The sequence below is a fragment of the Manis pentadactyla genome, chromosome 5 (genome assembly GCF_030020395.1).
Source record: "Manis pentadactyla isolate mManPen7 chromosome 5, mManPen7.hap1, whole genome shotgun sequence".
Classification (NCBI taxonomy): Eukaryota; Metazoa; Chordata; class Mammalia; order Pholidota; family Manidae; genus Manis; species Manis pentadactyla.
Window position 1 is genome coordinate 111,079,948 of NC_080023.1, and position 27,299 is coordinate 111,107,246.

The 27,299-nt window shown below is 34.5% G+C and overlaps 1 protein-coding gene across 1 annotated transcript in view; it reads left to right on the forward strand.

Moving 5' to 3' along the window:
• Positions 1–9,195: 9,195 nt before the first annotated feature.
• HSPA4L (heat shock protein family A (Hsp70) member 4 like) overlaps positions 9,196–27,299 on the forward strand; it is a 56,922-nt gene continuing 38,818 nt past the window's right edge. Inside the window, exons 1-6 of the mRNA XM_036922954.2 lie at positions 9,196–9,515; positions 17,372–17,429; positions 18,989–19,129; positions 22,257–22,379; positions 24,998–25,097; positions 25,426–25,559. Coding sequence (XP_036778849.2) covers positions 9,409–9,515; positions 17,372–17,429; positions 18,989–19,129; positions 22,257–22,379; positions 24,998–25,097; positions 25,426–25,559 — 663 coding nt within the window. The 5' untranslated portion in view covers positions 9,196–9,408. The remainder of the gene's footprint in view (positions 9,516–17,371; positions 17,430–18,988; positions 19,130–22,256; positions 22,380–24,997; positions 25,098–25,425; positions 25,560–27,299) is intronic.

Sequence of the window (27,299 nt, forward strand, 5' to 3'; positions counted from 1 at the left end):
ATTTGAAATACCCAAGATTTTAAAGTTTTAGTGGGTAAAGAAATGTTAAGATAGTGGAGAAAAACTATAGAAAGATTTTTATGAGTTGTAAATGGGCAAAAAGTGTGGTGGATGAACTCCCTTGTACACAGGGGCAGTGTTTTTTCAAGAAAAATAACTCAAACTACTTTTTAATATACTGATGTATCACTTGAGAAAAATTTTAACTATTTTTAAAACTTCATATGATTTCTTACGGTGGTCAATATAACACAGAAAGTTATGAAAACAGAAAATATTTTCCTTTCCTTCTACACTATTGCTAGTTCTGTTTATCACAACAAAAGGAAGATTTAAGATGACCCAAAGAAATTAAAATAATCAAATATTAGGAATAGTTTCTCATGTAAAGTTTAATTAAGAAAATACAAGTTTTCAGTTTATACAGAGACTTGCTTAGAGGAAAAAAGTCTTTAAAATCCTGAATGGCATGGATAGAAGGTGAACAGGAATTTAATTACTTTATCTCTAGGCTTAAAAAGCCTACTCTTTGAAGGTTGGAAGATGTATAGTTTGGACAAAAGAAAGTAAAATGTTACTTGGTGTACTGGACTGAACTAAGCTGTTTATTTCATAAACTTGTTAATTAGAAATGACTTGGAGTAAGCAAACTCATAATGAAGATTTCATAAGGAAATAATTTTTGTAATAACAGAAATGTTGGAAAAATGAATAGCTAAAGTACATTTAAAATGTGTATAGTTTTTCATCTTAAATTACTAGCACTCTGTCTTCTTGGCTGGAGAGTCTTCTTGGATAAGATTCTTAATTTCCTGCCCTAAAAGTGTATCCCCAAATACCTAGAATTCCATTCTTAGAGCTTCATTTCGTTCATTTTTACTTAATTCATTTAAATACATCCTCCATAAAAAAAATACCTTTTAAGTTTGTAGTCACAGTTATTGAAACTATATTTATTTTGGTGAGTTTCACATTGTTTTCTCATAGAGGTTTTGCTACAGAGAGAAAAAAACAAAAACAAAAAACATGTACTAAGAGGCCAGAGCCCGTGAAAAAATTTTTACTATTCCATATTCCTATTCTGGATTGATGCTTTACAATAATAGAACTTTGGTATGTTGAACTGAAACTTCTGAAACAGTTCTTTTGTTTTTGTACAAATATTGTGCTACATAAGAAATGATACCTGTGTTCCTCTTTAGCTGATTGATCTGAACACAAATTCAAAACTGATCTGAATTCAAAAATTCACAAATTCAAAAATATCTGAAATGTTAGTATTCGCCAGGGGCCAGTCCTTAGCTCTTTGTTTACTTTGTATATGCTCCCCACTTGACTTTGTCTATACCATCTGTATGCCAGTGACCCTCAGATTTTTCTCTAACCTGGCCCAGATTCCTCTTCAGTTTCCAAATGCAATTCTGATTGTCTCTTACACCACTTTCTCTGTATGTACCATACACTTCTCTAACCTACCATTTCTAAAACTTTACTCATTTTCTCAAATCACACCTGCCTCTCTTCATAACCTATTTTGATTAACAGTATATGCCAATTCTACCCAGTCACCCACTCTAGAAACCTGGTAGTTATCTTTGCTTTCCTTCTACTGAGGTTCATATAGCAAATAGATCACCCACTCTTGTAAATTCTGCTTCCCAAAAATCTTCTAATTTCTTTCCATTTTGACTGCCATTTCTTTAATTCAGGACTGACTGTTACTAATGCAAGCTATTTTAATAACCTTACTGAAGGTAAAGGATAAGCTGCTGTAACAAAGAGACTGAAAAATAAAATGGTTTAAGTAAGATAGGTGTTTTTTTCAAATAATAGTTGTGTGATGAGCAGTCTAAGATAACAAGGTATCTGTTCCATAAACTCCTTCAGAGACCACCTTCCTTCAGTCTTTGTGCTTTAATCTTGTAGAGAAGTGTTCTTAACCATTTGTTCCATGGCCACCTTTGGCAATCCAGTAAAGCCTATGACCCCCTTCGTAATAGTTTTTAAATGCATAAAATAAAAAATACAGGATAACAAAGGAAACAATATTTGAAATATGGTTATTAAAATAGTAAAAATTACAAATTTCTGATATAGTAATTTTTAACACATAACAAGATCCAGTGGTCTAGTAGCTAATTGATGACCGCAAATGTCTGAAATGATACATGCAACAACTATAATTATGAAAATATCTGCTTTCTATTGGTGGGAAAAATCACATATTATTAATACTATTGTGATTTGTGCCTACATACATAATTGAAAGAAATGTTAAACTTCAGTTAAAGTCAGTTCAAGACAACCCCTCTTAATTCTATCTATGGATCCCTTAGAGATTTAGGAACCCCAGGTAAAGAACCCCTGTCCTAGAGCATTGTGCTCATTTACATAGTCAATGCTGACTCTCTAATTTGTGTTCCCACTTAAGAGAAAAGGGAAAGAGAAATCAGAGCAGGTGCAAGGGATTTTAACCAAGTGAGGTGGAAGTTACATATGTCACAAATACAAGTCATTGGTGAGACTTCAGTCACATGGCCATAAGAAGGCGGGAAGTACAGTCTGTAGGTGAGCAGCCATGTGTACAAGACACAGTAAGATACATTGAAAGACAAGTAGAATTCTTTCACAGTCTCTTAAAGTGACCCTTCCGTATCCAGTATCACTTTGCTCTAATCCATTCTTAGCACTGCTACCAAAGTATTTTTTTAAACTCCAATCTGATTGTGTCAGTTTCCATCTATTTCAGTGCCTCTAAATATCTTACATATCTTATACAGCAGTACTTCCTGACTTGTAGGTCATCTGGATTAGCTGAGGTTGGGGGACAGTTTTTGCAAGTAATCTAGGAGTCCGTATACCCACTAAAATTGAAAGTTGAATTTTAAAATGAGATACATACATACATACATATATATATATTCATATATGTACAAGCTTTGGGGATTAGCAAAGTGATCATGAACTTGTAGTATGTAGACATTATTATTTCAATAAATGCTAAAAAAACATTTACTTTGGAAGGCATAATTTCTTTTACAATAAAAAGGGGGCCCTCATTCTCTAAAAGGTAAACAGCTGACCTGTATGATAAAGTAAATCTTACTCTTAGCATAACCCACAATATCTTTCATTATCTAGCCCTAGACTTCAGCTATACAGCATATCTGTCCTGGGCATTATAGGCATATCAGTAATGTCTGATTGCCAAATACAGTATGCTTTTTGATGCCTTTGTGCCACTGCACCTTATTTTTTACTGTCATGTATTTTCTTTATACCTTCTTTTCCTTCTGCCTATTAGTTCCTTTTCATTATCTATTTCAAAAGTTACTCATTTTTAAAAGCCTAATTCTAAAGTTGCCTCCTATAAGAAGACTTTCCTGCTTGAAAGGATCCCTCCCTCCAGATAAGTGTCCCATTTCCAGCCCTTCAAAAACAGGCTTCTGGAATTCAGTGCAAATCTCTACTATAGCATTTATTATAGGGTGGACTTCCTACTTATTTAAATAACTATTGTGCACCCCCTAGTTTAAGGCCTTGACTGGTTGTGAATCATACAGAAATAAATAAATTCCATGTCCTCAGAATCTGGTAAAGGTCATAATTTAGAGTTTATAATAAAATGGACAAAACAGATAACTGGTAGAGAAGAGAATGAGAAAATATATTTTAAAAGGTGCGAAAGAAGGAAACAAAGTCAACTTTAGGCAATCTCAGGAAGCTTCATAATAGTTTACACTGAGTCTTAAACAATATTGAAGATTTTAAGCATGTAAAATGGGAGCTATATCCCAAAGGAAGTTGGCAGCACAAAAACCTGGTGAAGAAACTCATCATATCTGAGCAACAGTAAGTGGCCAACCTGGCTGAGATAAAATAGTAGATACAAAAAAGTAATAGGAAAAGGGTTGTGGGAGTAAATTGAGAGTCAAACTGAAAGATTTTGAATGCCAGAGTGAAGAGTTTAGACAGTAGAGAACCATTGCTAATTTTCTGACCAGGTGAATAGCAGAGTCAAAGCAATGGTTTAGGAAGATAGTTTGGCACTGTTATAGGGGAAATAGAGCAAATTATAGCAATAATCCAGTTGAAACAGAGATTCTGGATTATCAAATATTATTGCCAGTATAGGAATTAAGTATCTAGCAGTATGGCAAATTGAACTTAAAAAAAAAAAAAAACACCCACATGAACATGCTGGATAAACTATGTCCAAAGGGTTGGTTTTCTTTTTTTCATAAAAAGGGAAATACCAGATGTCAAAATCAATGGAGTTACTCAAGACCAGGAGAGTAGCTGGGCACTGGCACTGTAGTATTCATAGGATTCAGAAATAACAGACATAAGGGTAGTTTTTACATCCACATATACATGGGATTTATGAATGTAGGCCCTGGTAAAGTAAGGGGACTGAAATAACACATATCTACCAACCACATAAACTGTCCAGTAAAGCCAATAGTTTGAGGGAGTGTCTTATTTAAGAGAAGAGATTAGGAAAATAGGCACCAAACCATAGTAGACAAGGTTAAGATTGCCAACCACTGGAAAGAAGTGAGTAGGAGGAAAAAGGCATGTGTAAGAAATCAAAATACCCAGGCTTGTATCACAGCAAAGTTTAGGGGTGAATACATGGTACAGGAACTCCAAACTGAAAAATTAAAACTACTCCAGCACCAGCAATACTTCTTCAGAGCTCTGCCAGAAATACAAAATCTCTTTGGTACACTTCTACAACCCAAGGCACAGAAAAAGCCTTACTAGTGCCGGTGGGGTGGGGGGTATGGGGTGGGCTCTACAACACAAAGAAGACAAGTAGTGATTTTACAGCATCTTAGTACGCTGATGGGCAGTGACTGTGAAGGGGTATGTGGGGGGGACTTGGTGAAAGGGGGAGCCTAGTAAACATAATGTTCTTCATGTAATTGTAGATTAATGATACCAAAATAAAAATAAATAAATAAATAAATAAGCCTTACTAAAGATTAATTCATGGTCAAAACAGTATAAATCCTGTGAGGAAACAAGCAAGCCCTGAGTGGCAGCATTAGTAGATAGAACAATTAGAATTAGCACCCCAAGAAGTAAAACTATGCTAAAATGCTCTAAAAGACTGTAAAATTAGAATATTTAAAATAATTTTTTTTTTTTACGGAAATGAAAATAGTATAATATGAAAGAAGAACAGAGAAGTTTGAAAAAGGATGTCTAAAAATGGTAGAGTGCTTAAAGTTAAAAACATGACAAAAGGAGGCTGAATCAACAGAGGTTAGAATAGAGACCCTACACATTCCAATAGGAGATCCAGAAGAAACTAAAATAAGAAGGAATGAAAGGCAATAATAGGATAATTTCCGAGACTATTCCAGAACCTAAAAAAATCCATTGATCCTGAGGTTAACAAAAATTTTTGAATAAAATTTTAAAAATTCACACTAACACACATCATAATAAAATGAAAAATAGCAAAGTAAAAAGACAAATAAATGTATGACTTACAAAGGAACAATATTTAGAATATCAAGAATATTTCTCATAAAAAATACTGGAGGCCAAAAGATAAAGGAAAGTGTCAATCAAGAATTTCACACCCACCTAAATTATTCAAAGGTTAGAGTAAAAAATTTTCAGACAAAAACAAAAAAAAACCCAACAGTTCAGTATTCAGAGACCTTTACTGAAAGAAAACAACCTAGAAGAAAGGAGGAGAATGCAAGCATCAGCAAACATATTAGTAAACCTACATAAGCAATGGCTATAAGAAGACTTTGGTGGAAGAAGTGACTTCAGTTGGTGAATCTGAGAATAAGTTAACCTCTTTATCACTTCTCTTGGGTTCCAACATTCTGGTATCCTCTTTGAAATTTTACAGGGACAGGCCACAATGTGGAACTAGGTGTATTACTCTAACTAGGTTGGTAAGTGCTTAATTCTGGGGAGCAATCATTACAAGCTCATAAACACATGCATTTCTCTAATAATGTTATCAGTCATAAAGGTAGTATTTTTATCTCCATTGCCTACTCTTCTTAGTTGTTTAACAGTCCAGGTAGAGATTCAGCTAAAATGGTTTCTAGAAAGAAGTTTATGGATGCAAATTATGTATTAGAAAACAAGAAAGACTGAAAGTAAATGAGCTAGGTGTCAAATTCAGGAGATCAGAAAAAGAACAAAGAAAACATACAAATATAGAAGGCAATGATAAAGAGATGAAATAGAAAACAAAGACCCAAAAAGGCACGAAAACCAAAAGCTGATTCTTTTAGCAAACTATCAGTGATAGGAACCAAGAAAAAATAAATTCAGATAAGGTAAGAATGAAAAAATGGGTATATGGCTACAGAAGAGATTTTTAAAAATCATAAATGACTAATCAACTATATGCTAACCAATATGAAAACCTAGATGATATGGCAAATTTTTAATTAAAACAAATCAATATTGATTCAAGAAATAACAAAACATTTTATTATACCCACTAAAGAATTTAACCAGTGGTCATTGTCTTATAAAGCTCCAGGCCAATATGGTTTACAGGTTTGTATTACTAAAACTTTCCTAGAGAAAAGAAAAGATAGGAAACTTCCTCAATTTCTTCTGTAAGTCCAGTGTAATTTGGGTATCAAGAAGAAAAGTTAAAAAAAAAAAGAAAATCAAATCATACTTCTACATACAAAAGCAAACATTGTAAATAAAATAACCACAAGTCAAAACCAATGTATCTAAAAACAGAGCCAACACGGACTAGCTGGTTTATCTCAGCAATACAAGCATATTAGAAAATCTCTTAATATCATTCACCACATTAGCAGATTAAGGGAGAAAGAAGTCATTTCAATAGATGATGAATAACATTGTTTCAGTATCCACTTAGGAAAAAAATTTAGCAAACTTAGAAAAAAGGATAATTTTAACTTTCTTACATTGTAAACAAATATTTAATGGTAGGCACAAAACAAGAATTCTCACCACTACTACTTAATTCCACATTGTGCTAGAGAGCTTAGGCAACATCATTAAGAAAAAAACAGGAAGATTAAAAATGAAAAAAAATTACTTCCCAGGTCATATGGTTCTATACACAGAAAATCCAAAAAACTCTACAAATACTAGAATTTATGGGAGTACAACAGGGTTTCTGGATACATGGATCAATATAGAAAAATTAATATTTCTATATTCAACAGCAGCTAAGCATAACTTTTATTGGCCTTTTGGTGCCAGGCACTGTTGCTATGCTTACATTACTCAATCATAAAAGCAGCCTAGTAGGTATAACTTTCATTTTTACAGATTTTGAACCTAGGACTTGAAGATGTAACTTGCCAAAAGTCCTATTGCTAGAAAATTAACCGAGCCTAAAACCACGATTCAACCTATATGATCCCAAAGCCTGTCATGCTTTTAGCTATTTAGGTGATTTCATTTCCTCCCAGTAATTGCAAAGAATGTGATGACAATTCCATGCTCTTGACCTCAACTGTTTCTTTTTACACCGATATTTTAGGTGTTTTTTAAATAGATTATCTCACACCCTCAAGTTTTACACACACAAAGCATGGATAAAAATACGGTCCTAGGAGAGTTTCAAAATATTCTGGAATAAATCTATCTAAATGGGGATGATAGCTGAAGAGGCAACAAAGGACACAGGGTAGAAGCCCTACGCCGCCCGGCAGGAGCTGGAGCCCAAGGTTCTGTGACCAAGGCAGTGCCCAGTCCCTGCTCTGCTCGCACTCCCTGCTGGGAAGCACCCCCCTACGAGTCCGGTCCCACGGGACAGAGGACGGAGTCAACCCAGAACCACTACTTTTCTTCTGTGCTTGTAAAATTGAAGAGAAGTGTGATTCTTCACTGTAGAAAGACCAGGGCCAATACCATACATTTCAGCATCCTGAGCATTGCCCTTGAAAATGGATTTCATGTCCGCATAGCAACAGCGGCGGGAGCTTTGGTCACGCTTGCGGCTACTGCTATTGCAGCACTGATAGTAGTAAAAAGTCTTAAATCCTTTTAAGAGGTGGACAAATAGAGATAAGAGTACTAAGGAAACTGGTAATAAAGTGTATTTCAAGATACCAACGAATACAAAGGAGGAAACACAGGAACAGCTGGGTGGGAAGGAAAGGGAGACACTGGGAGAACTGAGTAAGGCAGCAAAGGACAGCGAAACTGGGTGTGAATTGAAACTTCATTAAATTTCAGGCAGACAATAGATACTGGTCAAATGAAGTTAGGCAGACAGCTGGACCACAATAAGCTCCTTTGCTGCAGACTAAAGGGCAGGGGCTGGAGGCGATGCAGTTTTGGCTGGTGTCATAGAGACGCACAGACTAAGGTCGTTTTCCTGTAAATCTGATTTTTGGGGGTAAAGGTTAGGGAGGAGACTGCATCTTTAGATGGTGTGAAGTAAATTACATGAAAGGAAAGTTGTGTGTTGCTCCTTGACATAAGTTTGGTTTTTGCTTTTCAAAGAAATTTGTTAAAATCCTAAAATTCGTTCAATCGACTCGCACACAGGACACCAGCTTGTGAAGCGAAAAGGACTCATTTTCCCTGGAATCAGCGGCACCCCTGGGGGCAAGGCCGCAGCGGGCGCCACCTCACCGGGCGGGCGGGCTGGCGGCAAGGGCGCCTCACCACCCGGCCAGTGGCACATGGGCCTCTCGTGGCGGCGAGGCCGGCGGGTGTGTTCTCACAACCCGGGCGGGCCCCTTGTTGGGAAAGAGCATGGAGCCGGTACCGGGTCAGCGCCCGACCCGGGGCACGCCACGGAAGCACCCTGCCGCTGTGAAGAGCATGCCCCTAGTTGCCAAAAGCAGCCAAAGAGGTGCTTCCGAACACGTTGGCTAGCCGCGGGCGCGGCAATTGCCTCCCCACTAGCCCCGCCGCAGTGCGCCTAGCGGCCGCGAGATGACGAACAAACCAACTCCGCTTCCCCTAGGCTTCTCCTTCTTGATCCTCCACGCTCCGCCTTTCCTCTCTCCCATTTCAGGCCGGCTCAGCCACCTCCATTTTCCAGATCTTTCTCGAACCCAAAGCTCTTCGGGCAACTGTTCCCCGAATGCTGACGGAAGCGGCCGAAGGCCTGGAGCAGCTTCCGGCTTGGAGCAGCGGCTCGCGCGCCTCCCTGGCGACCGAGCGCGCAGGCGCAAACCTCAGTAACTGCCGGTTGGAGGCGGTGGAACCGCAGTGGAGAGACAGGCGGCGGAGGCTGCGGCGCGGACGGCCTCTATCTCTGCTGCAGCTCATCGACGCGCTGCCCCAGATTTAACGCGTAGAGACTGTGAGTCATCTCTCCCTTGCTTCTCGTAGGAGTTGCAGTTCCAGGAACAACAGCCCAGAAGAGGACGCGGTCTCCGCGAAGGAGGCTTCAGCACCGGCACCCCGACGCTTAGCGGCGGAATGTCTGTGGTTGGCATTGACCTCGGCTTTCTCAACTGCTACATCGCTGTAGCGAGGAGCGGCGGCATCGAGACCATCGCCAATGAGTACAGCGACAGGTGTACCCCGTAAGTGCCTTGTCTGGTCATAACCCCGACCCTAAGAAACGTTTTCTCCCGACGCTTAACGTTGGTCTGGCCTGCTGGTTTCTCCTGATGCGCCCCCGACCCCTGAGATGACAGGTGCAGCCCAGCAGCTGCAATCACTAGAGACCGCTGGTTGGCGGGCCCAGGTGGCAGGTGGACGTCCTCGCTCCGCAAAGCTGCTTTTCCTTCAAGGACAAGAGACTTAACTCTTAACAGTTTGCGCATCTCCCTCTCTGTACCCACGCCCGCCCGCGCCCCCCTCATTCCTCCTCCTCCCACCCCCATCTCCAGCGACCCTGCTTTTTTAGTTTCGGGGAAAGGGATTGGTGGGGACCACCTTGAAGTCCTGAACACTGGAGAGAGAGCCTCTGGTTACCTCTAGTAGGATTATTCGCCGTGAGCGGGCATCCCTCACTAGCTGAGGAGAATTCATTCTACCCTTCCTCCTTTCCCCATCCTCTCTGCGTGACGGTTTCTCTCAGAAAAGTAAGAAATGAAGACTTAGACTGCACGCGTCAGAAGATGAGTTACAGGTTCATCTGACCCAAGAAGCCTTTTTATTTTGAGAGTTGTGTATGCAGGGTTTTACCCTAGTGTCCTTGAGAATTCGAGGTAATCAGACTGTGACTCATGTTAATTAATGGTGCATTAAAAGGGAGAGAATCAGGGATGGGAGTTGTTGGCCTCTTGTAATATGTCTATTAATGGAAAGTAGTAGAGTTAGAACCTATCGAAAGCTTTTCAACGGAATGAACTGTTGGAGAGTCAGAGGCAGCTGTCCTGTAAAAACATGACTGTGGAGTGACTCTATTATGAACACCTGATGAAAGACTTAGAAAGAGTGGCATTATATCATAGAAACATGTCTCCACATGTTCCATTGTTTCTCTGGTCTGAGAAGTTTGTTGGCAAAGAATATAATGAAGACAGGGATATGAAAAACTAGCTTCTTACTGTAGGTGCCTGTTACTGGTAATTTTATAAATAAACCAACTGTTCATTCTTTCCATGGAAAGGTGATTAAACATATTAATTTGACTATTCAGTATGGTCCAAAATATAATACTTTAAATATAAGACTAACCAAGATCAGAGTTAAGCTAAGCCTTTAAATGTTTACAATTCTATGAATAATTTAAAAATATGTCAAGGAGATGTGGCAGAGTAGCTTACTTGAAGCAGTCTGTGCTTGAAACCAGAGAATATTCTAGAAGGCTTTAAAACACCTTTTTTCTAGGTATTTGCATTAAGTTATATTGAAATTGTGGTTGTTTATATTTTCAAATATGAGCATAGGCCAATTTTAATAGTACTGGTAGAACTCTTGCTTCTCCTTTTTACATGCTTTTCTGGCTCTTACGCATGAGAGGTGGAAACAGTAATTGTGAACTGTTAATGACTTCATCTATACTAGATTTTAAGCCACAACAGATCTGGGCTTCTACCAGAAAAGGTGCAGGAAATTGCACTTTCCCCTTTCAGCATAGTAAAGGTTAATGGAAACAGTCTTTGGCATCAGGGACTAAGCATGTGGAGAAAAAGTGAGAGGTAGTATGGACATTCCCCTAATCCCTAAAGCCTTATCCTAAAAAGACCAAAAATCAGAACTGTGAGGCAGATACTGTAGTTCCAGGCACAGGTATCTTAGTAGTGAGTCCATGACTCTTTAAAGAGCCTGGCCAGACTTAACAAGAGAGTTCTTTTAAAAATTAGGCTGCTCATTTGAGTCTTCTGGAACTCTCTTCATTACTATTCTTCAGTGCATTGGCTAAGTCTGTGTGGCTGGGATTTAATATGATGTTTCTGGTATGCGTGTAAGAGAGCCACTACTAATATCTAGATTTAATTAGCTTAATCCAAACTAGAAGTTCCTAACGTGGAAGGATCATATTCTCTTCACTTAGCTTGCATGAATAACTCTGCCCTTCTTTCCATGACTGAGTGCTGTCATTTACTTCAGGAATGTAGTTTTTGTTACTGAATTAGTTCTTCACTATAGTCTGGTGTTCTTACACTGTATTTACTTTGGGGGCTTAAATTACTGAGTGAAAACAGTGCTTTATGATCCCTAGACATTTGTTTATTGAGTGCCTATCTGGCAAAAAGCATTTTGACAGAGGACTTGTAGTAATTTTTCTAATACACCAAAGTATTTAAAAAATATTTATGGACTCTTTCAAAATGTTTTTGCCATATTCAGGTTGCTGATATCAAGGTAAAATGACACAGGTATTTCTAAGACGCAAATACATTATAAAAGGATCATGTAGAAAGAGGAAAGAAATGTTCAGTTTAGTTGGTTTCAGTGTCCATACTTTTCACATTTGTTTCATTCTTTAACATATTTGGTTATGTATACATTGTAAGTCAAGAAGGACAGTTAATGAAAAAGATAATTGCCTAAGTTTTGACCTACAGTTAAGGGACCAAGAGTGAGTAATTTAAACTATTAATTCTTTAGATACACCTTATGTAAAGTTGGAATGCTTGTACTAATCTTCACATATGGTTTATGTTAATTATAGAGGAAAAAAGAAATTAACATGCATAAATTGAATAGGAAAATACTCACTTTTTCCTGAACATTTTCTTTTTAAAAATTGCACAAATAGTACATGCTTAATATAAAAATACAAGCACTTAAAGGATGAAAATAAAAATTTTAATTCCTCCACTCAGAAATAAAACCTCCAAGTGATTTTCTCTATGTGTGTTTCAGGAGTAGATTATACTTTGTATTCTATTTGGTAACTTCTTTCTATGTAAAACATTTTATATTATTAGTTTTAGTGTTTGTATATTTCCTTAATTTAATTCATCCCCTATTGGACACTCAGGTTTATATTTTCTTTTTATAAACAGTGTTGCAATAATTATCTTAGTGACTAAATTTTTGCCCCTAATTCCTTCAAATAAATTCCTAGAAGTTGAATTACTGAGTGTGCATTTTTAAGGCCTTAGATATGTTTGTATTGTTCAATTAAGTGCAGATGTGGGAATTGGAATTTCCATCCTAGGCTTAATTATATCAAACTGATTAGTCTCACACATGAGAAGAGAAAACTGCAGCCAAGAATCCTCATTTAATATCAGGTTAAAGCACATAATCAGCTAAAACATGCTGCTTGTATTGATAATAGTGACTGCCGTGTGCCAAGCATTGTTACACCTATCACACCAATTCTGTGAGTTTGGTAATATTAGCTATCTTTTTCCATTAGAAACCTAAAGCTAAGGTACCTTGGTCAAGAACTTAGTAAGCAATGAAACGAATTCAATTTTAGGCATCTGACTCCAAAACCCCAATTTTCTTCCATTGTCTATTGGCATAAGGATTTGTATACATACTAGGTTAATGAGAATGTAATGATCAAAGGGACAAAGTATCTGGCTGGGCAGTTTTGTTGAGCAAAGCATCTTTGCTCTAGTATCAGTAAACTCATCTACTTTGGGCTAGTTTCTAAGAAATAATCTTGTTTTAGAATGTTTTAAAGTTATTTTAAGAACATGTAAAATTGTATTTTGTTAAAAAATTAATTGAAAAATCATACATAAAATATGTTAGTATGAACATATGGAGGACAGTGGTGTGAAAGACTAAACTACTAACAATGGATTTTCTTGGAGGCAGAAATATGGAGTGTATGCTTTTAATACATAGTCTAATGTTTTGAGTTTTCATGAATATATTTTACAATATAGAAAATGGATTTTTTATATGCAGCTTATTTCAAGAGATTTTTGTAAGATGTGTTGTTTTATCTTCAAAATTCTGTATGGCCAGACAATATTCAGACTTAATTTTCTGTCTTTTGTTTTACTCCTATTTCTTGACCAGTGTATGAATAATGGGAAAATATTTATACACTACATCTCAGATATGTCATATGTCTTCTTCAATGCACAGAAGTAGAAATCACTTAATTTGGGGTCTTAAACATTTTTATACATAGAGAATGCCAAATTCTAGAGGTTAGCAGTGGCTATGGTTGGGTAGGAGGCATTTTTACAGTGGTAGGAGTTTGAGGGTAGGAGGCAGCTTTTACATTTTTTATGAGTAATACTTTGTACTACGTCAGTTGATTTTGTTTGTATGTTTTGTATGATCCTAAGTTAACTTTGACCTTAAATATTTTAAATGCAAGCTAGAAAGTATTTGCAACCTTTTGTCCCTTACAAACCACCTCCTAAACTTTTAATGTGTTTATTTTAGTTTTATGCAAGTATATATAGATAACCGGGATGTTCTTTTATTTATGTTTTAACAAAAGTAAAATTATACATATTTTTCAGTTCCTTTTTTTAAAATACATTGTGGACATCTCAAACTTGTACATATGCTCTAATTTACTTCATTCTTTTAATAGCTATACAATATTTATAGGTGCACTACTATTAATGGACATTATGTTTAGTGTTGACAAAAAAAATTCAGTGAACACCTTCACTTTTTTTTTTTAATTTGTGCTGAGATGAGTGGAAAGGCAGGTGGCTCACACTTTAGCATGGTTAAAGCTAGGTCTGTCACAACTTTTGGTATGAACATTATCCACAACAGAAAAAAATGACTCTCCAGTCATTGCCTTGAATTTGTGGGTGAGAAATTCTGGTAAGTTTGTAGAAGGCAAGGAATGATAAGTCCAAATTATATAATAACTTATTAGTTTAAGATGTTTAACATGTCATTGAAAATCTTTTTAGTATGTGGTTACTACAATATAAATTAATGAGCATAGCTGTGTTCTGATATAACTATTACAAAAATGGTGGCAAGTGGTAATTTGCAAACTCCTCAATCAAGATTAAAAGAATTTTAAAATTACTGAGCATTTCTATTTGTCTTTGACCTGGTTAATTTTAAGTACAATAAACAGCTTTTCAAATTACATATCTAATCTGATAGTGTAATAATATAATTTAATATACCTAATCAGCTTTTTAAATAGTCTGCATATGCAAATGTGTGATTTCTGTTAACAGTTTCAAGTTATAATCTAATCTATGAACTATGTTTACTAATAACATTTGGAAATGCTTAATAAAAATTTTTTAATATGTTAAAATATTTTATACATTGTCCATATTGAAAGATTGGAAAGTTTTTATTGTTGCTAAGTTATATATGCCTAGAAGTCTTATTTTTTTAAGTAGCAAGCTAGAAAGCAAATGGCAACAAAAAGTCCTTTTGAGAACATTCCTCCCCCACCCCTTTTTAGGGCAACTTTTTTCTAGATAGTTAAATTTGGAAAATAATAACCAGATGTTTTCTTTACTGCAGAACTTCTTAGATCCGTTAATTTGTTTATAGGCATTGAAAAGCTCCAAGGAAAGAATGTTTCTCCAATTTATTTGAATCTCTAAGGAATTGTATTCCACAGAACATTATTTGGAGAATGATGGTATAAGGCAGTGGTTCTCAGCGAGAGATTTTGCCCCCAAGGGCACATCTGGCAATATCTGAAGATATTTTTTTATCATCACCCTGAGAGTGGGGTGAGGGGAGTGCTACTGGCAGCTAGTGGCTAAAGGCCAGGGAAGCTCCTGAAATCTTAAGAGTCACAGCATAGCCTCACTCCCTCAACAAAGCATTTTCTAGCCCAAAATGTCAATATGGCCAAGGTTGAGAAATCCTGATTTATGGACATCTTGGCAACCATTGTCGAAACTAGTTGCTCAGCTGTTGATAATTTGATTCAGAGCCAGACTGGCAATGTACCAAGCTGACCCACTGATTTAAAGTGATTGTCCTCTCATCATTTATTCAGCTGTTGTATCTCTTAGCATCTTCTCAGTGATAGAAGAGCTGTAAATAGTAATTGTGAAATTATTGAAATTGGCAAGGGAAAGTTGAAATTTTAAAAATACGGCCAGTTGTAAAACTAAGTGGTAAAATTAGTTCAGCCTTTGAAAAACACTGTTCTGGGATCTTTCCTCTTCAGTTTGTGTTACTTACAAATATGGAGTGTTCTTTCCATTATTTAAAAACTACTTTAATCAAATACCATTACCTACTGAAACAAGTTACAAATCTGTAATCTGTCATTTGACACCCTGTATAATCTGGCCTCAGTAATATCTATGAAAATGTCCTATGAAAGTAGCCAAGTTGTATTCTTCCTAGTCTGCAAAAAAGCATTACCCTTTAGAGTAATTGCACCAATTTTCTATTCATTCAATTAAGTACCTTTACTGTGTACCAGATAATGATCTAGGCCAGTGCTATTCAGTAGAATTTTCTATTCTACTGTACATCTGTTCTGTATACATTCTGTTCTCTGTATACCCAGTGGCCACATGAGTCTGTTAACCACTTGAAAGTTGGCTGTTGAGCACTTGAAATGTGACTAATGGTGAGGGACCGAATTGTTTAAATTTTACTAGCTACGTGTGGCTAGTGGCTACCATATTAGATAGAAGAGATCAAGGCAGTGAGGGCATACTACATCTACCCTCTGTGGAGTTCACACAGTAAATTGTGAAGCTCATCAATAAGTAAATTGTATCAGATGGTGATACATTATGGAGAAAATTGAAATGAGGTAAACAGTAGGAGATGTGTTGGGGAAAGGCAGAAATGTTGTTTATGTAAGACAGTCAGAAAAGATGTATCTGATAAGCTGACATTTGAGCAGAAACATGAAAGAAGTGAGAGTGCAAGCCATGTGACTATATTTAGAAGTGTTCCGGAAAGAGAGCACAGCATGTAAAAATGCCCTGAGGCAGAAGTCTGCTTGCTGTATTCTAGAAAGAGCAAGGAAACGAGTGCACCTAGGTTGAAGTTACAAGGAAGAGCAGCCAGGGACCAGACTCTGAAAGGTTTTATTGACTCTTGGGGGGATTACACTTCTACTTTGTAAGATGGACACCACTGGAAGGTTTTCAGCCAAGGAGTTCATGATCTTAGTCTTTAAGAGGATTGCTCTGGCTATCATACTGAGAATAGGCATACACCTATGTATCAGGAATGGTACGAAACAGGTATTAAAATGCTTTCTCTTCTTCCATGTCTTAATTCAGAAATCACCCCTTCTACTTGCTTTTCCTAAGCCTTATTATCTAGAAGTGCTTATTTTCTTTGTTGCTAGTATCATTCATAATCTTCTATGTTGAATTTTTTCCATAGACTAAATTATCTCCAAGGACAGTAATTTTAGCAAGTATACACACAATGTCTGTAAATATTTGTTGATTGAATGAATAGAAGTTAGCGGTAGTTACAACTGAAATCATGGAAGCTACTTTCTTGAAAAACATAAAATAGTATTTTGATGAAAGTGTTATTCTACACTTGCTTTTATAAGCAGAATTACATTTAAATGCAGCAATTAAAAACAGCAACTATATTTTTCAAAGCATTTACCTATATTCACTCATTTAATCCTCACAAAACTCTGTGACTAGGTATTATTAACATCACTCTCTTCCAGGTGGGAAACTGGTTAGGCAAATAATGGTTAGGTAATTTCCACGAGGTTACTTAGCTGTTAAATGACAGAGCCAGGATTTAGATCCAAGCAGTCTGGCCTTACTGAATACAGTTAATTTTTTTATTAGGTCATAAACTGGTAGAATGTGAAAAACAATTTTGGGGACCAACATAGTATTACCAGCTGTGAGCAAACACATTTTTAAAACTTCTAACATTTGTTCTAACCACTGTTCCATTATTTATGAAGGTTTGTCAAATTCTGATTTTCAGTAACCAATTTTAAAATAATTGATTTAAAAACATAATTTATTAATTGTTTTAATTCATTTCTGTATAATGATAAGTAGAATCATGGCACATTAATATGAAAGTACCATGGGAACAGACTTAATGTTTATTTCCTGTTTAGGGCCTGTATATCTTTGGGATCAAGAACTCGAGCCATTGGAAATGCAGCTAAGAGCCAGGTAACTTGTTAACATAGATGTTTTGATTTATAGGAAAAATTAATAGAATCTTGGTAACTAAGCTCCCATTTTATGTAAATTAAGAGTGAAAAAAAGAGAATGAATATGACAGATCCTAACATTGTTGTATTTTATTAGATGTATTTTGCATTAGATTGTAAAATGTCTTGAATTTTCTTTTAAAGGCTTTTTAGGTGTAGGTGAAGTTAGTGTGTAGTACCATATTACTTCAGTTATTCCCTGTATTGTCAGTTTTTATGATATCCTATCTAGAATATACATTTCAGCAATATATGAGTAGTATCTTTGTAAAAGAAGGTAGGAAAAATGAACTAATTTCCAAAGTAACCAGTGTGGCTACCACTACTTTACATGGAAGCTGTTTAAGTATTCATATTTCTAAGCCTCTGAGATACTTATGAGTAGAACATTTTCATTTTTAACATTACATGCTATAGGTTCATTTTCTTTGGACTTTATTGCCTTGAAGCAAGAGCCCTTAACAATTACTTGTTACATTTTAATATATACCTGGGTCCTCTTCTTTTTGTTACAAAATAACTGTTTAATGGGACCTTTTTCCTCATGACTTTATAGGAATAAGTGACTCATTTTTCTAGGATACTTTTTCTCATAGTTTTTGTCAAGGTTATTTTATAATTGGTGTATATATGAACATGTTTTTATCTTTTTTTCTACTTTGATATTGTAGATAAACAACTGTTGAGTTTATGCCAGAATGACCCCATCACTAAAGTTTACATCACATTCTGGCTGATCTTTTAAGTATATCATAGATACCAGTCTCTGAAGAAAGTAAACTATAAAAAGCTAAAGAGGTTGGCATGGTAATTCAGCTTGTCTGTAGTTTTCTTCTCAGGAATGACAATCAAGCTCTATTTGTCTTTTAAGGTCACTTAGGAGAGCAACAATGAGATCTCAGTAATATTCTGTAGTTTAAACTACATGTTCTTGGGTTAAAAAAAAAGCTTTGCCAAAATATAAGCCATTTACAAATAACGGTACTTTAACTTAGCACCATGCTGCATGGAAGGAGTTTTTCTAGCCTAGGAGCAATTTTCAGCAATGGGAACACTATAGTATATAGTACACGACAAATTTCACAAAGAATGAGATATTGAGTGGAAAAGAAAAATGGGGTAATAGAAAACATAGTTTAACTAAAAACACAAAAATGAAAGTGGAAAGAAATAAAAAATGAATGTCTTAACTCACTAGAGCCAAAGTGTTAATGAAAACCAGAGAGATGAATTGTAGACTTTCATTGTATTTGAAAAGTTTTATTCTTTTGTTTTTGAAGACATTACTTTTAAATCTAACATTCCTAGGATAGGAGGAGTACTTGGGAGACAATAGTGAAGAGTGTACACTCTCATTGTATAGTTTTACTATCAGTTGGAAAACAGAAAGATGAATAATTGTGTGTAATTCGGAACTTGGAGGTATATGATAAAGAGACTTGGTTCTCAAGTGTTAACAAAGTGTTTGTTTTGCATTCTCTAAGTAACTGATGAAATAAAAGTGTTTACTGCCAACAGATAGTAACGAATGTAAGAAATACAATTCATGGCTTCAAAAAGCTTCATGGGCGATCATTTGATGATCCCATTGTGCAAACTGAAAAGATCAGGCTTCCCTATGAGCTGCAAAAGATGCCTAATGGAAGTACAGGAGTTAAGGTAAGCTTTATATTCCCAGAGTGCAAACATATATAAAATTAAAGAAACCAAATATGATAATATTGCCTATTTGTAATTTAACGTTTTTCTTCTGGATGCAGTACATATATTCTAACAGATATAGGCAATTTTTGTAATAAGCTTTAGTGAGTGCAAAAAAATTCTAATTTGTATAATCTTTTTAATCCAAACGGTACTTTTATTGTCAAGGAAAAATGATTATATGAAGAACTTAAATGAGGTTATATGAGGTGAACTATTTTTACGAGATAAATGCAGAGGTATATGTGATTTACAAAAGTAGACCCCAGAAGTATGTTAATTGCTACAATGAGTTTTCCTTAATTTAGAAGAATCTTATAGCATCTTATAAGTATTAAAGCAAACTCTTCCAAGTAAGAGATGATTCTGAATTTTTAATTCTATGTCCTGAGACAGTAAACTATAAATTGGTTAACAAAAACATGTTTCTGTTGATATTTTTAAAACTAATAGCATACCTCGAAGCACATAGATTTATCATATGACCCAGCAATTTCACTCTTATGTATACAGTTGACCCTTGAACAACATGAGGGTTAGGGGCACTGACTCCTGTGCAGTCTGCATAGAACTTTTGACTCCCCCAAAACTAAACTACTAATAGCCTACTGTTGACTGGATGCCTAAATGATAACATAAACAGTGTATTAACACATAAATTTTGAATGTCATATGTATTATATACTGAATTCTTACAGTAAAGTTAGAGAAAAGAAATTGTTTTTTTCAAATTATCACAAATCTCCAAAAATGTTCCCAATATACTTACTGAAAAAAACCGTATTTAAGTGGACCTTCATATCAAACCCACATTGCTCAATGGTCAACTGTATATTTGTTGAAAAAAATTCACATATGAGTGGACCTGTGCAGTTCAAACCCATGTTGTTCAAGGGTCACCTGTATACACAATAAAATTGAGCCATATGTGCATACAAGAACTTGTACATATATGTTTGTTATAGCATTATTCATAGTAGCCAAAAGGTAAAAGCAACCCAAGCACCCACCAGCTGATGAGTGGATAAACAAAATCTCTGCACTGGAATTTATTTGACCATAAAAAGGAGTGAAGTAAAGGTATGCACTATTACATGGATAAACCTTGGAAACACGCTAAGTGAAAAAAACAGATACAAAAGACCACATATTACATGATTCCACTTACGTGGATGTCCAGAATCAGGCAAATCAATAGACCAGAAAATAGATTTGTGTTTGCTAGGGGTTAAGGGAAATGGGGAGTGACTGCTAATTGGTACATGATTTCTTTTTAGGGTGATGAAAATGTAGTATAATTAGTGGTGATAAATGCACAACTTTGTGAATATACTAAAAGTCATTAAATTGTACACTTCAGAAGGATGAACTTTATGCTATATGAATTACATCTCAAAACTATTTTAATAACTTTTTGAACTTTTTATGTTTTAATGCTATGCACATATTTCCATTTTTACAAGAGGGTTCTGATTACACAATGAATGATGAATTGTAAGGAGACATAAGGCTGTTAAAACAGTTCAAAAAAGATACCTTGAGAGGTTAAAAACAAGGAGACAAATTGTAATTTTACCTTACGGTAAAATTTATGGGTCAAGATTTATGACTAGGAAGCTGGATTGGTTATGATAGCAATAAATGAGATAATATTCTTATATCCTTTAGATATAAATTCTGGTTAATGACTCTTGGAGCAATGTAACTCTAAACTACTTAAATTCTTTTGCTTCTGTTCTTTAAAAGGAAAATTTTAAATGTTTTGTAAATAGTTTGAGAAAAACAAATTTTTTTAAAGAAAGCTAAAACCTAATTTTTGAGTGATAATTTTTATGCAGTCAAGCAATTGCATGTAAACTAATTGAAGAGACTTTGAAAACAGTCAGTTCTGTGTTGAAGTAAGTTTCCTCATGTTTTAATAATTGAAGATCTTTATTTTAGCATTTGATTCCTCAAGCATTTTGTCCATTTATTTTTTGAGACATTTCTCTGTATATACTTTGGTGTTTTTTCCTTCTAACTTTTATATTATTATACAAAAGAATATTGTGCCTCCTGCAAAACTAAGACCATGTTTAAGATTCTCCTATTTCAGTGTGCTTGATTTCTTCCCATGTTTAAAGAGAGTAATTTCATACAATATTTGGGTTGAACTTACCTGTAAGTTGATTTGGAAAAAAATGGATATCAAATATTAGTTCTCTTTCAAAGTAAATCTTGTATCATTATATGTACATAATTATACACACCTACAAACATACATACATGGTACTGTTTGAGAGAAAAGTTCTATAAAGCTCTTCTAAAGTTCAGTGCTAGAGAATAAAATAACTCACTTTTCTGGGAATACAGAGATAAAAGACAGCCTTTTCCTCAATAGATTAAATGTAGCTATTAGGTTCTTTGGTAACTTTGTATTGCTTATAAATTTTGTGATTGCCATTATAAAAGGGTTTGGTTACTTAAATAAAGCCCAGGTCCTCCAATACTCCTTGGTCATTGTAAAGTTTCATTTTATGTGCTTGAATGTAACTTAGTTTTAAACCTGTGTGTAAGATGAAAAGGTTATTTAGTCAAAAGAATACATTTTAAATTTCATATATATATACATTTCTAATGTTCATAATTATCCCCACAAACCTTAGAGGAATGGATATTATATATATATTTTTTTAGATAAGGAAATTTTCTTTTTTTCCCTGATGTGCTCATTTCACTTTCCCAAAATTATATGACTAATGGTTTCATTTTAAACCCAGGCAGAGCTCTTAACTTTCAAAAAGAAAAATTTGATCTTTTTATCCTTTATTGCTTTCTTGGAAAGCAAATGATAAAAATGTTTTTGTGGAAGGTGAAGATTTAGAGCAAGAAAGACACTTTCGAAAATAAATTGTGAAAGGCACTAAACTTTAGAAATGAGAAGTGTAATATTAGAACTAAGATCTATTTTTGGAATATGACTTCCTTGAGCAAGAACTTTGCCCTTTCCCCTATTGTATATTCATCATGTATAGAGTAGATGCTCCTAACGTATTTGTTGGATGAATAAATGACTTTTAGTAAGTATCTCAACTTCTGGTTTTAGGTACGGTATCTAGAAGAAGAGAGACCTTTTGCAATTGAACAAGTTACTGGAATGCTGTTGGCCAAACTTAAAGAGACTTCAGAAAATGCCTTGAAGAAACCAGTGGCTGACTGTGTGATTTCAGTAAGTTTTAACTTCAGTAATGAATACCCTTGAATTATAGTTTCCACTGTATTAATGGTATATTGAAATATTTCCTTCCCTTTTCTTTACTCTTTTTGCCTTTATCTAGCAAAAACCCAAATCCATTTTTATTTTTATGTTAAAAAAAAAACACCCTATTTGATGAAGTTCAAGATTGAGTTTCCTGTAAAGTCAATTGTGGTAATCAGTAAATCTTTGAAAAAATTTAAAAAAAACAGAAAACAAAAACTAATGTATGTGATTTGTTAGTGACTACTGTACTTGCCACTTATCCCTAAGAATCTTTCCAGGTAACACTTCTAACCTCTAGGGAACTTAACATTTTATGACACAGGTTGAAAGTTCCTAGTTGCGAATTTGAGATTGTGTATTTTCTGTATCAGAAAGAAAATATCTCTTTTTTTAATGATAAATTGGATATATTTAATGAGTATACTTTCAGAAGTTTTGACATATGCATACACCTATGCAACTGTCAGTCACAATCAATAAATGTACTTTATCACCTTCAAAATTTCCTTATACCTTTTAAAAAAATTATATGTGCATAACATGATGCTTTGATACACATATTGTACATTGTGAAATGATTACTACAGTCAAGTAATTAACATGTCCCTCTTAGTTTTGTCCCTGTGGTGAAAGCACTTGAGATATGCTACCTTAGCAAATTTTTAGTGTATAATACAATATTAACTACAGATGCCATGCTGTACATTAGATTTCTAGAACCTTACTCATCCTACAGAACCAAAATTTTGTATCCTCTGGCCAATACCTCCACATTTCTCCCACGTTCCTGCCCCTGGTAACCACCATTCTACTCTGTGCTTTTATAAATTTGACTTCTGTATATCCCACATACAAGTGAGAGAGTGCAGTATTTCTTTTCAGAAAGAAAAGATCTTTAAGGATTCTTAACAAAACATTTAATTATTTATCTTATCTCTTGAGATCCCATTATATATTGATAAGTTAATGTTGTCACCTAAATGTGAATACATTCTTGATACTTTTAAACTTGAGTGTAACATAAATTCAACAGTCTCATGTCATCAGAAAAATAGAATCAGATTATGAACTACTCAGTGAATTTAATAGATTTTTTTCATAGGTATTTGGAATTTTTTAAATGAAAGAAAAATATTAGAGCTTAATGTTTTGTTTTCCAGTCGTTTAGTAATAGTAAATAATAGTTTACCATTGGTGAGGCACTATAATAGTCATTTAATATGTATTAGCCATTTAATTTTTAGAAAAACTATGAGATAGAATATTATTAACCCAAATTTTATATATTAAAAAACTGAGACACAAAGAAGTTAAATAACTTGCTCAAAATCAACATAGCTAATAAGTCTGTAGATCCAGAATAGTTTATTTCCAAGCCTATGCTAATGACTCTTCCAATTTACATCATTTAAAGTGTCAGAATGGTGCAGATTTTAAAAACCCTTCTTAAATTCAAATCCATCTCTAGCTATTTAACTATACCTGATATTATTTTCATGTCAGAAGTTAGTATCAGAATATAGAGCATTATGAATTTCTTGGCCATAATAACTTTTTAGTTAGTGCAGTAGACAGACACCATTGTGAGCTATACAAAGGGAAGTATTTTCTCTGTTTTATGTGTTATTGTACACCTAGTGGCTAGAAAAGCACCTGGTGTACAAGTGCTCAGTAAATATTAAATAACCTACACATTACAATTTGGGATATTGTCAGAAGGATAGTACCAAAATCATGATAAACAAACTTATCAAAATTCAAGTTATTTTCCTGTTACATGAAATTTCTAAATTCAAAAAGCAATAAAATTGGGGAAGACTACTTAAAACTTAATATTAGAAGAGCCCCATTCATTTTGTTCAAGAGTATACTTAATTAGCTTTTTAGAGGTCTGTCTGTAGACCAAATCAAAGTGCTTCTTAGTTTGAAAGAATTAAGTATATGTAAATCTTAAAGTTAAAAACCTGAGTTCAAAGAAACTCATGCTCATCATAAACCCCCTGCAATATAGTCCCCCCATGCCTTTGAAATGTTAACTATTATAAACACTTGAGATTATATCCTTCTAGTACCATATGCATAAACAAAAATGAAATCATGTTATACATGTCTTTTTATTTTTAATATAATACAGTATTCAATGATAATCCAGATCTGATTCTTTCTTCTAACAGCTACATAAGATTCCATTATATTGCTATAAAATAATATATTTAATCGGTTTCATTTTAACAGACTCCTGTATTTTCAATTTTCCATTATTAAAGATGAGCAAATAGATTTTTTCATAGACCAGACTAACACAAAAATGATTTAGATTAACATGTTGTGAATATTCTGTGAAATTATTCCACCTTACTAATTGTTTTAAATTTGTGTTCATACTTTAGGTCAACACTTTATGGTACAGAAATTGCCAAACATAAAAAAAAAAAAATTTTTTTTCTCATTTTTATTTAGGGCACCATTCTTTGCCTGAAGCTGTACATGAGTTTTAGTGCAATTATTTTACATTTTCAATTGATGAAATGTTTAAGTAAAATCTAGTACAAACTAATATACTTAATTATTGTTTTAAATATCAGATTCCTAGCTTTTTCACTGATACTGAGAGAAGATCTGTGATGGCCGCAGCCCAAGTTGCAGGTTTAAATTGTTTAAGGTTGATGAATGAAACTACTGCAGGTGAGCACTTTATAATTTGAAATCACTCTCAGAAAAATACTGTTAACAGTTTTTCTAATTAAAACATTTTTTTAACTCTATTATATACTGCTTCTTGTAAACTTGTCATTTTGTAGTACAACATTTTGGCAGAGGTTAAACAGGCCTTAACATTGGCTGTAAGAAGAGAAAAATAAAACTTAAAACATAATTAACCACATCACAAAAAATTAATTTACTTTAATAATTTGTAATATTCTATGTATTAAAGTGCAGAATCAAAGTGACTTCATCTGTTCTCTGAATGATTGCTATCCTGGAATTAACCTAATTCTTTTTTTGTACACAGTTGCACTAGCATATGGAATTTATAAACAGGATCTTCCCCCATTAGATGAGAAACCAAGAAATGTAATATTTATTGATATGGGACATTCTGCCTACCAGGTCTCAGTTTGTGCTTTTAACAAAGGAAAACTTAAAGTAAGTACATAATACTTGATTAAACAAGTCATTGATTAATGATTTATTTATTTAACTTTAACAGTTAAGAGCACATAAGACTATTTAGAGAAGACTTTAAGAGCACAAAAGACTATAGAGAGAACTATATATAAGTCTGTTAAATCCTGGCTCTGCCACTTAAAAACTGATCTTGAAAAAATTCCAGGTTCCTCACCTGATGATAGTATCAATAACTACTTCACACAGTTTTTGAGGACAAAATGAGTTAATGTATCTGAAATGCTTAGAATGCCATATGTTAGAGACTAAAATGTGTATTAGCAATTTTTTATTATTGTTGAAGTGCTAAGTCAGCTTTCAGCATAAATTGCATATTTGTCTATAAATATACTTAGGAAACATTTTCTAAAGTGTTTCTCATTGTTTTTAAAAACCTTCATATGCAGGAGTCCTAATGATGTGGCATTATTTACTTCTATGTGCTTAAATCTTGTAGTCTATATTTGGTTTTATATTCATTCTTACACTGATTATCTTATCCAAACTTAATGCATACTTTCTCTCCATTATGTGTGTAGAATTTACTTAGAAGATGAAATGCTTTAGGTTATCCAACACCTTTCAGAGCCTTTTATCTTACAGTTTATATTATTATAATATTCTTGTAATAAGAAAATTAAAGGGAAAGAGTTCATACTGAATATAAGGTAGTTTAAGTTGACTTAATCCTTGGTGGTCTTGAATTTTAACTTAATTTTAAAAGAATTATTTTTCTTCCTTCCTTTTTAGTAGATAACTTAGTGATATATAATATTTAGAACCTAGACACCTTTGAAAGTCTGACAAAAGCTATGCCCTTTCTCTCCAGAAGGATGCACATTTGTGCTTATCACATAGCAACACAACTTGCATTTAATTTGGGGTAACACTGAACCTCATGAGAAGGCTATCTGTGGATTCTCCATGCTAGTCTGTGGAATGACAGCCTAGTCATATTATGCTCACATCCTACTGCGATGTTATGGCTATTCCACCACCCATTCTCATGGGAAAAAAAAAAATCAATGAACCGTACCAACAATGGGATTCTGTTTCTTTAGTAGTGACTGTTATAAGTAGTCATTTGTGCCCTCTGCTGGGAGGAGAGAGACTGAAACTTGATGTCTTTGTCCTTTATTTACAAGAGCTGTAGTGTTGAAGTTCTGTGACTTACCATCTCTTCTATCTGACTAACTAGCAGGGGCTTACTGCTCAACAAGCTTATTACATTAAATGCTTGTCTCTCCTCCTCTCTCTCTCTTTCTGTCTCTTTAGCTCTGTTTATGTGTGTGTTTGATCTCTCATGTGTTCTTTAGTTTCTAATATATTTTTATAAAAATAGCTTGGCTTTTATAAAAATAAAAGAAATCCTTCCATTTACAACAATATGGATGGATCTAGAGGGTATTAGGCTCAGTGAAATAATCCAAGCAGAGAAAGACAAATACCAAATAATTTCACTTATTTGTGGAGTATTAAAAAAAAGCAAAACAGCAGGAACAAAATAGCAGTAGATTCATAGACACCAAGAAGGGACTAGTGGTTACCAAGGGGAAGAGGTTGGAGAGGGTTGGGGGTAGAGGGAAGGGTATAAAAAGGCACAATAATTCACAATCACAATATAAGAAGGCTTACATTGGTCACGGGGTCAGTAGTTCAGCACAAATGCAGTTAATGGTTCTGTAACATCTTACTATGTTGATAGATAGTGACCATGCT